The sequence below is a fragment of the Sus scrofa genome, chromosome 13, assembly GCF_054392235.1.
Source record: "Sus scrofa isolate SSC_HxYL_T2T_F1_AM1 chromosome 13, Sscrofa_HxYL_maternal_Yorkshire_Landrace_v2.0, whole genome shotgun sequence".
Classification (NCBI taxonomy): Eukaryota; Metazoa; Chordata; class Mammalia; order Artiodactyla; family Suidae; genus Sus; species Sus scrofa.
In genome coordinates, this window is record NC_139395.1 from 151,453,253 (window position 1) to 151,468,072 (window position 14,820).

General features: G+C 50.8%; 1 protein-coding gene across 49 annotated transcripts in view; it reads left to right on the forward strand.

Moving 5' to 3' along the window:
- MYLK (myosin light chain kinase) overlaps positions 1–14,820 on the forward strand; it is a 299,269-nt gene that overhangs the window by 184,818 nt on the left and 99,631 nt on the right. For 18 of the 49 annotated variants that reach the window (XM_084986980.1, XM_084986986.1, XM_021070231.2 and 15 more), the window contains 2 exons: positions 461–595; positions 4,260–4,412. The exons of 13 other annotated variants lie outside the window; for them this stretch is intronic. In XM_084986980.1, coding sequence (XP_084843106.1) covers positions 461–595; positions 4,260–4,412 — 288 coding nt within the window. 49 annotated transcript variants of the gene reach the window in all.

The window sequence follows — 14,820 nt, forward strand, 5'->3', positions numbered from 1 at the left end:
ATAACAATTTAAAATTGAAATGTCCTCACCAGCAGGCATGTGGTCTCTACAAGTAAAAAGATACTCACACGAGTGTGTGGGGTACAGTGGGACATGTTAAAGATGATCAAAGATACTGGAAAGTAAAATGGGGCTGAGGAAGGGCAAGGAGGAGCTCTGAGGACGCTCCACGAGAGTGAAAGTCAAGATGAGGGAGAGGGGCCTGCGCCCGTGAGGAGGCCAGCGGGTCCTGAGTGCTCCCAGACCAGGAGTGTCTCGTGATGGTGGGAAAGGTCCCACCAGTCACTCTTCCTCAGGCTCCCAGTCTCTCCCCTAGTGGCACTGCCTGCATCCCCATGCGATGACAGCAAAGGCAAAGCCAGGCCACCAAGGAAGCCCTGGGTGCCCAGGGCTGTGAGACATCAGCCACAGAGTGGCCGGCTGTAATCTGAGATGGCTTCTCTGTTCATTGCCCTGGCAGGGCTGGCCGTGACAGAGGCGCCCCCGTCCTTCTCCAGTGTCCTGAAGGACTGTGCTGTGGTTGAGGGCCAGGACTTCGTGCTGCAGTGCTCCGTGCAGGGGACCCCGCTGCCCCAGATCACTTGGCTGCTCAATGGTGAGTGCCCCCAGCTTATTCTCGCTTGGCTTCCCCACACATCCCTCTGAGCCATTTATGCAGAAAAAGGAAGCACGGTGTCTTTCCGTGCTTGGGACCAGGAGTCTGCCAGTGCCTGGCTGGGGACACTGGACAGGTTTTACTCCCATCTGAACCTGGAGCCCCTCATCTGCAAGATGAGAATAATGCCACCTACCTTGCAGGGTGGCGGTGGTTAAAGTTAGATTAGAGCCTTTATCTACAACTGTCAACAGTTAATTGCACAAGCAATTTAGTTCCTTTTCATAGGGCCAGGCTCATGGTAGGCCCTCAAGAAATATTTGTTGAGTCAATAAATGAAAAAATACACCAGCAGATGAATGTACCACTCTAGCAATTGCTCATGGGATCTTGCTTTTTATTTAGTGGCAGGTGGTTTCGGGGTTCATGGACGATTAATTCTTTTTTCTTTTTTATTTTTAGGGCCACACCTGCCACATTTGGAAGTTCCCAGGCTAGGGGTCAAATCAGATGGGAGCTGCAGCCGCTGGCCTACCCCACAGCCACAGCAACACGGGATCCATGCTACATCTGCAACCTACACCACAGCTCAAGGCAATGCTGGATCCTTAACCCACTGGGCAAGGCCAGAGATCAAACCCACATCGTCATGGATCCTAGTAGGGTTCGTTAACCACTGAGCCACGAAGGGAACTCTGTGATTAATTTTTTATAACATTATAGTCCTATGAGACATGCCAACTTTTTTCTTTTTGCCAAGTGAGGTCCTTTGAAAAAAATAATTTTTTTTTTTGTCTTTTTTTTTTGCTATTTCTTGGGCCGCTCCTGCGGCATATGGAGGTTCCCAGGCTAGGGGTCTAATCGGAGCTATGGCCGCCAGCCTACGCCACAGCCACAGCAACGCAGGATCCAAGCCGCGTCTGCAACCTACACCACAGCTCACAGCAACGCCGGATCGTTAACCCACTGAGCAAGGGCAGGGACCGAACCCGCAACCTCATGGTTCCTAGTCGGATTCGTTAACCACTGCGCCACGACGGGAACTCCGAAAAAAATAATTATTATATATTATAACCCTTCTCTTAAAAAATAAGCCTTTCAATTCCAAAAGCATGGGAGAACTCTTAATTTTACAACCGAGAACAGTTCACAACAGTGATGAAATTGGTCGGGGTCTGCTTTGGGGAGCCACAGGAAGGATGGAGAAATACCTGCCAGGAGTCAGGAGCCAAGGGCACTCGTCCTTCTCCATATTGAGAGGGTGGGTGGCCTTGGACGCCCCACTTTACCTCTCTGGGCCTCAGCTCCTTTATTGCTGAGGAGGTGGGCTGGAGGAAGGTTTGGAGTCTTCATCAGCTCTCACAACTGACAGAATAGGCTCCTTAAGGGAGCCGTGGCCTGTCGCCTGTCACCAAATAGTTCCAGTCATGTCTACGTCATTGCCATGTTGCCTGGGAACCTACCTCATTGGTGCAGTTTGCTTAGGCTTTGCTAGAAACAGTCTTTAGTCAGTGAGAGCAGCTACCTTAGGGTCCTCCTAGGTCTAGTCTTCTTGGGCAGGAAGATGAGAATTGGGGCCTCCCCTCATCCCCACTACGGACAGAGCTCCTATCGGATCCCAATACATGTCTGCACAGAAGCAGCCTCCTTGCAGCTGGAGCAGAGTGTGGGTGTTAAGGACCAGGGGCGGATCTGAATAGGAGAGGTTCCCTACTGTCTGGCTCACGGGCCAGACCAGGAGCCAGCAAACAGTACCTATAAAGGGCCAGATAGTAAATATGTCTAGCTTTGCAAGCCAGTCTCTGTCACAACTACTCAACTCTGTTGTCATGGCACAGAGGGCAGCAAGTGACAATATAAATGAAGGGGTGTGGGCGTGTTGCAATAAAATCTTATTTATGGACACAAATAGGATTTCCATACAATTTTCACACACGTCATGAAATACTCTGACTTTTTCCCACCATTGAAAACATGTAAAAACTGTTCTTAGCTCTGGGGCAACACAAAAACAGCCTGCAGGTGGGATCTGGCCCATGAGCGGGAGTTTGCTGTACCCCTTCAGACTGAAAAGCAACCCCCCCACACACCCCCACACACCCCCCACTTCCCCCACACCCCCCTTCTTATTCTTGGTGAACTTGGCATTTCCACACTCTTCCCACTAGAGGGCAATAGTGCACAAGTGGGAGGGCCCTTGGCGGCCACCTCTGGTCTTAACCAGTCTTGGAGCTGGGAGTTCTGTATTGCCCAGGTCTGACTGCCCTGAGCCAACAACTCCTTTCTGGGGCCACCATTCCACATTTTGCTTGTGGAGCCAAAATGTGCTACGCTCCAGTAAAAGGAGCGCTCTCAAGCAGCTTGTCTGCACAGGTTTTAGCAAAAGAGGCATTTTGATGGCAGTCATGGAATGTACTGGCATTCTCAAGGAAGAGCCCTTTTAGGGCCCTCGTTCTCTCTCTCTCTCTCTCTCTCTCTCTCTCTCTCTCTCTCTCACACACACACACACACACACACACACACACACAGCAGTGTTCATTCCTCTCAGTAGCATGATCCTGGTGCCTGGCTCTCTCGGCCCCCAGCCCCATTTTTATGAGGTGCAGTCTGGCCAGTGGAATCTCTTCCCTCTGGCCCTGTGGCTTGCTTGGCAGTCTCTGCTCGACTGTCATGGAGATGCGAAGTGTTGCTATGTGCAGAAAACATTGCATTGCAGGGAGAGGACCTCTTCCTGTGCTTTCTGCCTCTCCCATTGCCCACCCCCAATTTTATGAAGTGCAAACCAGGACCCTGGGGCTGACAAGGGAAGCAACTGACAGTTGCTTCCTATATGGTGAACGGACACATTCCTGCTCTAAGGCCAAAACCTTCAGTCATGAGATTCTTTTTTTTCCCCCTGGAAATGAAAGCTTGCATCCTGGAATGATAAAATCCCAGGAACATATAGCATTAGTGAAACCACTGGATTTCCTAGCACACACTTCTGTCTCAAGGGAGGACTTTCTACGATCTTTCATAAAGGGTCCCTCCTTCGAGAGACTCTCAGCAGAAGGGACCAGAGTCGTTTTTAGTTCCCTGTATTTATCATTTCTGTGAATCCTAAAATGCGTTTCATTGCCGCATTAGGCTGAGGGTGCAGAATCGCTTCTGATAAATATCTGCAGTGGGAAATTGGGGTCATTGTTTCTGGAGTCCTCTCAAAGGAGCCAGCAGCCTCATATACAGTCTGAGTGAGGTCTGATCTGCCTGAGGCTGGGCTCTGGGCCAGATGACCCTGAAAGATTCTTTCCACGCTCAGAATTCTGTGAAGTCTAGCATGTGGATCTGGGGACTGTTTATTTAAACAGGATGCACAGAGCTAGCTAGGCCCCTTTCCCTCCCGCATTCTGGATGCCTCCAGAATCTCTCCCCTGAGTCCTACCAGCCCCAGTCTTGCTCCTCCACCCACACAATCACTCCCTCTCCTTCACCTCCTAGCACCTGCCTCTTTCTTCCCTCCTCCGGCCTCTGTCCAGCTGGCTGGGCGTGATCCTGACACTTCATTAACCCTGAGTGGGTCCAGGGATGGTCGGTGTCATGACAACAGCAGCCCCACTAAGGACAGGGCCCACACCCCACCACCAGGGGCTCCCTGGCCTGAGCCTTGCTGCACTTCCCTCCACAGGGCAGCCCATCCAGTACGCCCGCTCCACCTGCGAGGCCGGCGTTGCCAAGCTCCACATCCAGGATGTCCTCCCGGAGGACGACGGCACCTATACCTGTCTGGCCGAGAACACCTTGGGGCGGGTGTCCTGCAGCGCCCGGGTCACTGTCCATGGTAGGAACCCCTGGGCACCTCTGGAGAAGCATCTTTCCTGCCAACACATCTGCTTTGGAGGAGGGGCGCTGCACCTGAAGGCGGGCGGGGGGCGGTGATGGCCTCCAGGAGCTCGCTGTGATCAGGGCCTGCAAGGCCAGGCGATCACTCTGTCACTCACTGGGGCTGAGGGGAGATGCAGGGAAAGAGGCAAAGACACCTTTGGCTCGGGAAGCTCCCGCCCTGGTGGGCAACAAACCGCGCACACTGAACGATGGTTGTTTCCGTAGGATTTAGGCTCTTGCAAATGGCCCCTCGTGAATTGCGGGGACACTGGGTAGCAAGGACCAGTACCGAGGCTTCCAGAGTGTTACAGTGTGTCCCCCTTTTCCTTCTACCCCTGCTCTGCCACCCCAGGCTTGTTCTTGTGCCTCAGCAGCCTGGTGTCCAGTAATCAATTATCATGGTCATGCATTGATCAGTGCCAAGTGCTTAAGTCTCAGGAAGTCACGGGGCGGGGTGGGGGACACAGGCTCAAGGCAGCTGTTGGGGCTGTGGTGTCTGTGGTATCAGCGGCCGTGGTGACAGTGCTGGGGAAGGGCTTTCTCCACCCTCGGCTGGGCCTGGGCCCCCCAGCTCCTGAGTCACTGGGCCCTGGGAGCTTGGAGCAGGTGCACCGTGCCTGCTTTGCCAGCAGACTAGCTGGAGACATGCCCTCCTGGTGCTGTCCCCATGGCTCTGCGCCTTGGGGAGAGTCTCCCTGTAGCAGAGCAGTGCTTTCCAGGAGGCCCTAGGAGGTGGTTTCACTGAAAGGGCCAAAGGAAAGATCATGTGCTGGTTACCTCGTTAGGCACTGTCACCTTCCCTGGCATTTCTCGATTCTCAGTAGCCCCTCGGGAGGCGGGGGCAGTGCTCTTCCCATCTCCTATGGGGAGGTCTCAAGAGGTCAGTGTCACTCATCTAAGCATCCCATGCTGACGAGCCATGCGGACCTTTTGAACCTTGATCTCTAAGCCCCTGCTCACTCCCTGCCCTTTTCCAGGGTGTGAGTCCTCCGGCCCCAGGGACAGGGCCCCCACCCCCAGGGCTGGGCCATGTCACCCCCTAGGGATAAAGGCGTGGCACAGATGCCCTGACATGGCTGTGGCCAGGCTCCTGTGGGGCTGTGCCAGGTGGGGCACACTCCCGGCCTCATTCCTCCGGGATGCCTCTGAAGTGCCCAGCGTGGAGTCACCACTCGGGATCATCCCTGCTTCCTCCCAGGAGGCCCTTCCCACTCCCACTTGAGTCACAGCCTGACTCTGGCACCCAGAGCTTGTCAGCTGCAGTCGGCTTTACACCCCATGCCCCCTCTCCCCACAGATCTCACTCATGGCTCTTTGAGGGGCCTCGGAAAGTTGTGGTAATGAGACTCAAAGGAAAGGGGAGCAGATCCAGGCCAAGGGAGCCACTTCCACCTTCCCATTGGGGCTCTCCTTGGAGATCCAAGAGCGCCCACCCACCCCTGCAAAGTCTAGTAATGGCAGAGAGGGCCAGAGGGGCGTGTGATGGGTCTGCGGCCCATGGCCCTGCTCATCCAGAGCCTGTCCTGGGCTGCCCGCGTTGAGACTGGAGTAGCGAGACCCAGCTGAGCTGATGGTTCCACTGGAGGTGGGGGTCCCCAGATGAGGGATCAAGAAGACTCTGGGGCTGTCCTCCTTGCCCCCAGGTCTGTGGGATTCTCATCCAAGCGTGTTTTGAGGCAGAAACAGGTCTCCAGCAAGAACCCGGCCAGAGCCGTTTGGGTCTGCTCTGAGAACAGCCCAGTGTGGGATTTACTGGCCTGTGAAAGCCAGACAGAGGCTCAGATACCATAAATGGTGAAGGAGGCTGAGAATGGGCAGCGCTGGGGTTGTCTGCACAGGATCGGGGCAGGCCGAGCCTGGCACAGTGATACCGCTGGCTCCGCGCCCCAGGGAAACCTGAGGCTCCAGTCTGCGTCCCGCACCCCCAGCTGTGGAGTTTTTCTCACTTTATTGGCAGCTTCTTTGGCTGCAGTCTCTGGGGCAGCTCAGGGGGAGGAGATGACTGTCGCATTTGTCCCCTTCTGTACCAACCACCACCCTGGCCCCTCCCTCAGCTGCTCAGGCCTGGCTTTTCTGTCCCCTCTGTATGGCGCCAGGCCACGGCTGGAGTGTGGATGTGGAGCAGACTGCCCAGTGTGAGTCCTGCCCACCGCTAGCCAGCCTTGTCACAGGGCTGCTCCTTTGTCTGTGGGCCTCCCCATCCTCTTTTGAGAGATGGGGACACTGATAGTCACCCCCAATGCTGTGAGGGTGAAATTAACAAGCATGCTGATGACCTCTGAACTGAGAAGTTCTCAGTAAGTGTGCGCTGTTAGGACTGTCCAACGGGGCCCTGACGAGATAAGGAGTTCCCACTATGGCTCAGGGGGTTAAGAACCTGACTGGGATCCATGAGGGTACAGGTTCTGTAAACTGGCCTTACTCAGTGAGTTAAGGATCTGGCGTTGCCGTGAGCTGTGGTGTACATCACAGACACAGCTCGGATCCTGCATTGCCGTGGCTGTGATGTAGGCTGGCAGCTGCAGCTCTGATTTGACTGCTAGCCTGGGAACCTCCATATGCCACGGGGTGTAGCCCTAAAAAATAAGAGGGAAAGAGATGAAACCATTCAAAATGCCAGATCTAAGGAGCAATCTTACCAAAGGATGGACTTTGCCACAGTGGGTGGTTGTTTCTCCGTCTGCCTGCTTGTTTGGCTTGGATAAGGGGAAGAGAGTCAGAAGAGGGAGGCGTAGAGCCACACGCTGAAGCCATGGTCTCCAGCACCCGGTTCTGGGGCTCTGGCCACAAGAGGGTGCCATTTGGCAATGCCTCTCCCTCCCCTGGTCTGGTTTCCAGGGTGGAGCCTGCTCAAGAGCTGCTCTACAAGAGGAGCACTGGGCAGATGCTTTGTTGAAGACCAGGCATGGGTGCTCTTTCTCACCTCTTTAGGCTCTTGCTGGGGTTTTGTAATCATCCAGAAATTGCTGACCCAGCATGCTGAAGTGATTTGTGCAGCCTCTTCTCCCTGTTTTCTCTGCCTTCTCTCCTCTATAACCCCTTCCTCCCCAAATCTAACTCCCTCCACTCGTGTCCCTTCCCCCAGGATGAATTCTCTTGCCAGCTGTACCTCCTCTATCAGTGTGATTCCTTATCAGCAAATCTTTACTGAGCAGCTCCTTGGTGCCAGGCATTGTCCCGGGGAAGCTGTGTGAGCAGGACAGATAAGTTCTGCCTTCAGGCCCTTTACGTTCTGACGGCAATCATCCACACCTGGCTTAAACCGATACTGATACGTGCCATTAAGAAAGGAGAATAGTGAGCATTCCTGTCATGGCGCAGGGGAAACAATCTGACTAGGAACCATGAGGTTGCAGGTTCGATCCCTGGCCTCTCTCAGTGGGTTAAGTATCCCACATTGCCATGAGCTGGGGTGTAGGTTGCAGATGCAGCTCAGATCTGGTGTTGCTGTGGCTGTGGGGTAGGCTGGTGGCTGTAGCTCCAACTGGACTGCTAACCTGGGAACCTCCATATGCCGTGGGTGCAGTGGCCCTAAAGAGACCAAAAAAAGAAAAAAGAAAGAAAGAAAGAAAGAAAAGAAGAGAGAAGAGGTGGAAGGGATCCTTTCTTAGTCAGGTCATGGAAGAAACCTCTTAGGGAAGGTGACTTTGGAGCAGAGACTTCATGCACTGGAGAAAGGGTGCTCCAGACAGGTGGCACAGCAAGTTCAAAGGCCCCTAGTGGGAACAAGATCGGCCAAATCGGGCATTCCCATTGTGGTGCAGTGGTTAATGAATCGGACTAGGAACCATGGGGTTGTGGGCTCTATCCCTGGTCTTGCTCAGTGGGTTAAGGATCCCGCGTTGCTGTGAGCTGTGGTGTAGGTCGCAGATGTGGCTTGGATCCCACATTGTGTGGCTCCGGCATAGGCCAGCGGCTACAGCTCCGATTCGACCCCTAGCCTGGGAACCTCCATATGTCGCGGGAGCGGCCCTAGAAAAGGCAAAAAGACAAAAAAAAAAAAAAAAAAAAAAAAATCTTCCAAATCAAGGGAAGGTGAGGCTGGAGCAAAGGGAGTGGGCGCCAAGTGGTAGAGACTGGGTTCAGAGAGAGGGCAGGGGTACATCATGCCAGGCCTCAGGGGAGAGGAGAAAGTTTTTTACTCATGGAGTCTCTCACATTGCTTTGTCTTCCTTGCCAGATTGGAAGCTCCCTGCAGGCAGGGACCGTGTCATATTCATTGTTGCATGTCGCACGGGGCCTGTTATGTGAGCGTGTGTTCAATGAATGAATGAAAGAGAAACAGAGGCATGTGTGTCCTCGGTAGCATGGAGGGTGGCGCCTCCACCTCCTTCCACGTCTGGGGGCTCAAGGCTCACGGGACTGAGCCGCAAACCCGCAGACTACCTCTCAAGAGCCCCCCAACAGACATTCCTTCTTTCCTCCTCCCACACTAGGAAAAATGTCCCCAACAGTTAACCAGGCCTCCTGACCCAGGACACAGCCTGAAGGATGATAAATCTAAATTCCTGCGGAACCCAGGAATTTAAGAAGGTCTTGAAGCAGAGTGTATTTCAGTGTATTTGCACTGAGTCATCAGTGCGGGGGCTTCCTTAGGCTAGAATATCTTCATTTATCTGCCCCTGGAGTATCTTGGTCAAGACTAAAATTCTTAAGTGACTAGATTTATTAACCTGCTAATTGTTCCCCGTTTGACTTCGTGTCTTAGCCTAATGGTTTGTTTGTTTAATTGAAGGCCTTCTGGGCCATTTAAAGGCACCTAAGGACATAAAATGTGGGTAAGTTAAAACAAAGGCAAACCAAAATGTGATTTTTCTGAAAGAAAAAATGAAACTTAGTATATTTATTAGAGTATTTGTTTTGATAATGAGCCCCTAATGAAAACAGCAGGCACCAGGGAAGTTAGCCAAGTTAGGGAGATGAAAGCATCAGTAGAAACCCAACTGGTTTTCAGATGAGTGACGGGCCCTCTGTAGGGCAGCTTTGGGCACTGAAAGCCTCCCTCCATTTTGACTGGAGGACACTGGCGGGTGCTTTGGACACTATGCAGTCTGTCCAGTTGGTGTCAAGTATGGACCTTCCTCTCCATGAGTTTAAAAACACTGAAAATATTTTTAAGTTTCCCTGAAGTATAGTTAATTTACAAGGTTGCAATAATTTCTGCTGTGCAACAAAGTGATCCAGGCATATGTATCCATTCTCTCTCAGATTCTTTTCCCACATAGATTATCGCAGAATACTGGGTAGAGTTCTCTGTGCTATACAGCAGGTCCCTGTTGGCCAGTAATTCCATATACCTCATTGTGCATATATCATCAGTCCCAAAGCCCCAGTCCATCCCTCCTACCCCCCAACCTGTCCCCTTTGATAACCATAAGTTTTTCAATGTCTTTGAGTCTGATTCTGTTCTGCACATCAGTTCATTTGTATCCTTTTTCAGATTCCACATTTAGATGATATCATGTGATGTTTGTCTTTCACCATCTGACTAACTTCACTCAGTATAATAGTTTCTAGGTCCATCCATGTTGCTGCAAATGGCATTATTTTGTCCTTTTTTATGGCTGAGTAATAGTCCATTGTATATATGTACCACATCTTTATCCACTCTGCTCTCGATGGACATTTAGGTTGCTTCCATGTCTTGGCTATTGCAAATAGTGCTGCTGTGAACATTGGGGAGCATGTATCTTTTCAAAGTATGGTTTTCTCTGGATATATGCCTGGGAGTAGGATGGCTGGATCATATGGTAGTTCTATTTTTAGTTTTTTGGGAAACCTCCATACTGTTCCCCATAGTGGTTGCATCAGCTTACATTCCCACCAGCAGTATAATAGGGTTCCCATTTCTCCACACCCTCTCCAGCATTTATTATGTGTAGACTTTTTGATGATGGCCATTCTGGCTGGAGTAAGGTGGTACCTTGTAGTAGTTTTGATTTGCATTTCTCTACTTAGTGATGTTGAGCGTCTTTTCATGTGTCTTTTGGCCATCCGTATGTCTTTGGAGAAATGTCTATTTAGATCTTTTGCCCATTTTTTTAAATTGTGTTGTTTGTTTTTAAAACACTAAAAATATTTTTAAGACTTATTTTAAAGAGAACTTTTTTTTTTCTTTTTCTTTTTAGGGCCACACCTGTGGCATACAGAAGTTCCCAGGACAAGGGTCCAAACAGAGCTGCATCTGCAGACCTAAGGCACAGCCACAGCAACACCACATTCAAGCCATATCTGCAACCTGAGCCACATCCGTGACATACGCCACAGCTTACAGCAACACTGGATCCTTAACCTATTGAGCGAGGCCAAGGATCGAACCCACATCTTCACGGACACAATGTCAGGTTCTTAACCCACTGAGCCACAATGGGAATGTCTAAAGAGAAATTTATTGAAAGAGAAAGATAAACATGAGTTTTACCTTGTCTTTTTTGTCTGTTTTTTAAGAACCTTGGTCCACTTCCAACATCTGTCCATAGTCTTCTAAATTCTAGGATAGGCCAGCAAAGAAATGTTAAATTACTTTATAACCAGTATTTTAGTTGGATGTAAGTCGATACAGCAGAAATGGTGTTGTGGCCGTGTGGGCCCTTCCTGTCACAGAAGGACTCCCGAGTATATGTTTCTGTGTTTATGTCCACGTCGTGAAAGCGGAGCCTCGTTTTACTCCCTGGACAGTTGGAGCTGTGTCACTGTCTACTTCTTCAGCCGTGGCAGGTCACCTCTGGCATCAATCTGCTCAGAGTCCTTGGTCAGGAATGCCGTCCAGAATTACAGCTTTGTGTTCCTAATGGCAAAATGCGATCCGGGCTTTGACAGTGTGGTGGAGAGTGTGGTTTCCAGACACGCCTGTGGAGGGAACATCGGCTGGTTTGGATGGTAAACCTTTGGGTTTAGAGTTTGATTACACCTTCTGAGGCAGCAAGAAGGCGGTGGTGGCAATGATTCCTGCTTGCCATCCGGAAACCCTATCATTACTGGTTGGAGATTTGGGGATAAGTCCTAAGTCATTATTGCCTTCCATTCTTTTCCTTTCCACTTCTTCCCATTTGCTTCTTAGGTTCTAGAGAAACCAATGGGGAGAAGAAAAGCCAAAAGAGAGAGCAAGACTCTGGATAGGATCTCTTTTTGTGCAGACTTTTTGCCAACTCTCCAAGTATGTTTCTGGAGTTGAGAGATGGACTTGCTGGAAGAGAATTCCCATACACCCCTGGGGAGGGATTTACACACACTGTACATAAATGCCCTGCAGATGTGGGCAGGGGTGGCTGGGTGAAGGTCACCTTCCTTGATGAGCCTTCTAGAGTCAGCAGTCCTAGAACTTAGAAAGAGAGGAGGAGGCTGGACCGTGATCCCTGGACCCTGCTGCATTGTGAGCACCAAATAAAGGAAGAAGGGAGGATTGTGCCTCCAGAAGTCCCTTCTGTTGGTGATTTACTGAATTTCCATGGTATCCCAGGGTTTGAGTGACTCACATTTGTTGTTGGAACGGTATTTTGCATTTTTATGACTAAGCAAAATAGCTCAGGTTCCAAGCTTAAGGAAAATCTTCAGTAGATCTGAGATAAAGGCAATTGTTTTCCATCCCCTTAACTATGCATCGTCAAGAGGTCTGAGTGTCTGTGCCTGAGAGGTGTTGGGGAGGTAATGTTGGGAAGTAGGGGAGGGCTGTTCCTTCCTTTTTTTTTTTTTTTTTTTTTTTTTTGGTGACCACCTGTGGATCCAGGGGTGCTGGGGTCAGAGCAGGGAAGCTGCTGACAGACAGGGCCTGAGACTTTGACAGCAGGACTTAGTAAAAGGCTGTGACAGCAGTTGGCGGTGGTCTCTCTTAGCAAATGGTGGTCCCATCTTTAGATGGCAGGGTATTCCATACCAGCCTTCTATCTCTGTTTTATACTTGTGGCATCTGTTTAAACAGTTTAAAGGTAACATTCCGTAATTTTTGTTTTAATCTGACACAAGTTTTGAATGAGCTGGGAGCCTGCTGAGGGCCATTTTCTGGCAAACTACTCAATGTATAAATGCGTGTGTTAAGTACACATTCAGATGCACAAACTTGAGGGTGCTTTAGAGAGCATCATGTTGGCTGGTAACAGTTGACAGGTGGGAGAAGTGCTTCTATGGAGAAATTCAGACTTGCTTTTCTTCCTAAACCCATAGAAGGAAAAGAAGGTCACAAAAGGGAAGACCAGGAGAGTTATTGCAATCTAGACACTGAGATCACACCTGCCCTGCACAAAGGCTACAGTGGTTCTTAATTTCAAGCCCAGGAATTCCCATTATGGCTCAGTGGGTTAAGAACCCAACATAGTGTCCGTGAGGATAAGGGTGCGATCCCTGACCTTGCTCAGTGGGTTAAGGATCTGGTGTTGCTGCAAGCTGTGGCATAGGTCACAGACAGGGATTGGATCCAGTGTTGCTGTGGCTGTGGTGCAGGCTGATACCTGCAGCTCTGATTCAACCCCTAGCCTGGGAACTTCTGTAGGCCACAGATGTGGATGTAGAAAGAAAGGAAAAAAAAATTCAAACCTAAGAGAAGACAAAGGCCTCCCTCACGTCTCCAGGGTTGAGAAATGGAGTTATACTGGTTATTGTATGAAAATAAATGGGAAAGATAAGCAGTAGCACCTGTCGTGTGGGTTCTTAACTCTCCCTAAATAAGAGCTTTTCAAAATCTAATATTGGGCTAATACCAGTTCATGTAAGTGTTTTAAACTGAGACCCCTATCAATTAGTGTTTTCAATGAGGAACGTTGTTTTGATGGACAAAATCTAATTGGTTAGAAAGGGTGGGGGTTTTTTAATTTGATTCCCGTAACAACTCCACTTTCCACTTTTGAATTCAGTCCACTTTATGGGGGAGGAAGACCAAGGCTTCGAGGTCAATAGCCCAGCTAAGAGGCAGCGGCTCTAGGCCTCCTGCTGCTGCAGCCCACGTGCTCTCTGCTTTACTGCTCTGAGCCCCTGGGAAGTCATTCGTTTGATGCTTTTGCTTCCCCAGAGCAAGAATCTTATGTTTACGTTCATGACTAGGAACTATCTTCAAAAAGCGTTTCTGATGAGTTAAATCAGAGCAAAAATGGCCAAGGAGGGACAACTTGGAGGGTCTGCATGGTCAGAAAGCTCTCTCTCTCTTTCTCCCTTGCTCTCTCTTCCCTTTTGCCTTCATCCTTCTCCCACATCCCTTCTCTCCCATCCTCTCTCTCCTCTCTCCTCTCACTCCTCTTTCCTAAGTCCTGCTGCAGCTGTAGTCTATGTAGCATCGTTTTTACCACCCGTGGCACATGGAGGTTCCCAGGCTAGGGGTCCAATCGGAGCTACAGCTTCCAGCCTACACCACAGCCACAGCAATGCAGGATCCAAGCTGTGTCTGCAGCCTATACCACAACTCACGGCAACTCCAGATCCTTTACCCACTGATCTTGGCCAGGGATCGAACCCACAGCCTCATGGTTCCTAGTCGGATTCATTTCTGCTGTGCCACGATGGAAACTCCTCATGAGCATGCTTAATCTGAGCTCTCGTCTTTCCCACTGGAGGACAAGCCTGGTCCTTTTCCTTTCTCTGAAAATGGACCAGAGCCCCTAGTACCTGGCTGCTCAGTTTATGGCAGACTGAGTCAGTGAGTGAGTGGCCAACTGACAAAGTACTAGAGCCTCAGACACGTCTACTTCAGATCTTTAGTCCTGGGCTAGTAAATTGGGGCGGCTCAGTGAGTCCTGGATTCCTGAAGGAAGGGCCTGACTAGGCTTGGTCTCAGCAGAGCAGAGGAAGCACAGCTGCAGGGAAACCTGGGGTAGATTTAGTCCGGCCCTATTTGAGCTGGGTAGCAAGTCTGTCACTGGGCCCCAGGGACCCCTCCCTTGCTAATGATGTACCAGGGCCTGTGCCTGCCCTCCCCAAATGAGGGAGGCTCAGGTTCCCTGTGGCACCGTGGCCACTGGGGGCCTCTCGCCTCAGACCCCGGCCCTCCTACCCTAGCTCAGACCAGGGCTGTGCCAGGTGACAGCTAAAGCACAACCGAAGAAAGAATCTCTAGGAGAACCAGTGACCCTGGGCACCGACACAAGCAATGACAGAAAGCTCCTAGGGGAATCTAGGTGACAGGAGACAGGGAACATCCAGACCAGGACCCTGTTGGCCATGTCAGCACTCGGGCCAGGCCCGCTTCTTCCTCTGAGCCTCAAGTTCCAACGCTGTAAAATAAAGCCACGGTCTGCGTTCCTGGGGTGCTGAGAATAGCACTGAGAGCCGCGGACATTCCCTAGAATCCTTTAGAATCACCAAGTGCTGAACTTGGTAAGGAATTGTTACAATGTCGTCTCAGTGGCAGCCGAGACCTTTCAGATATCTGCCTGACTAGC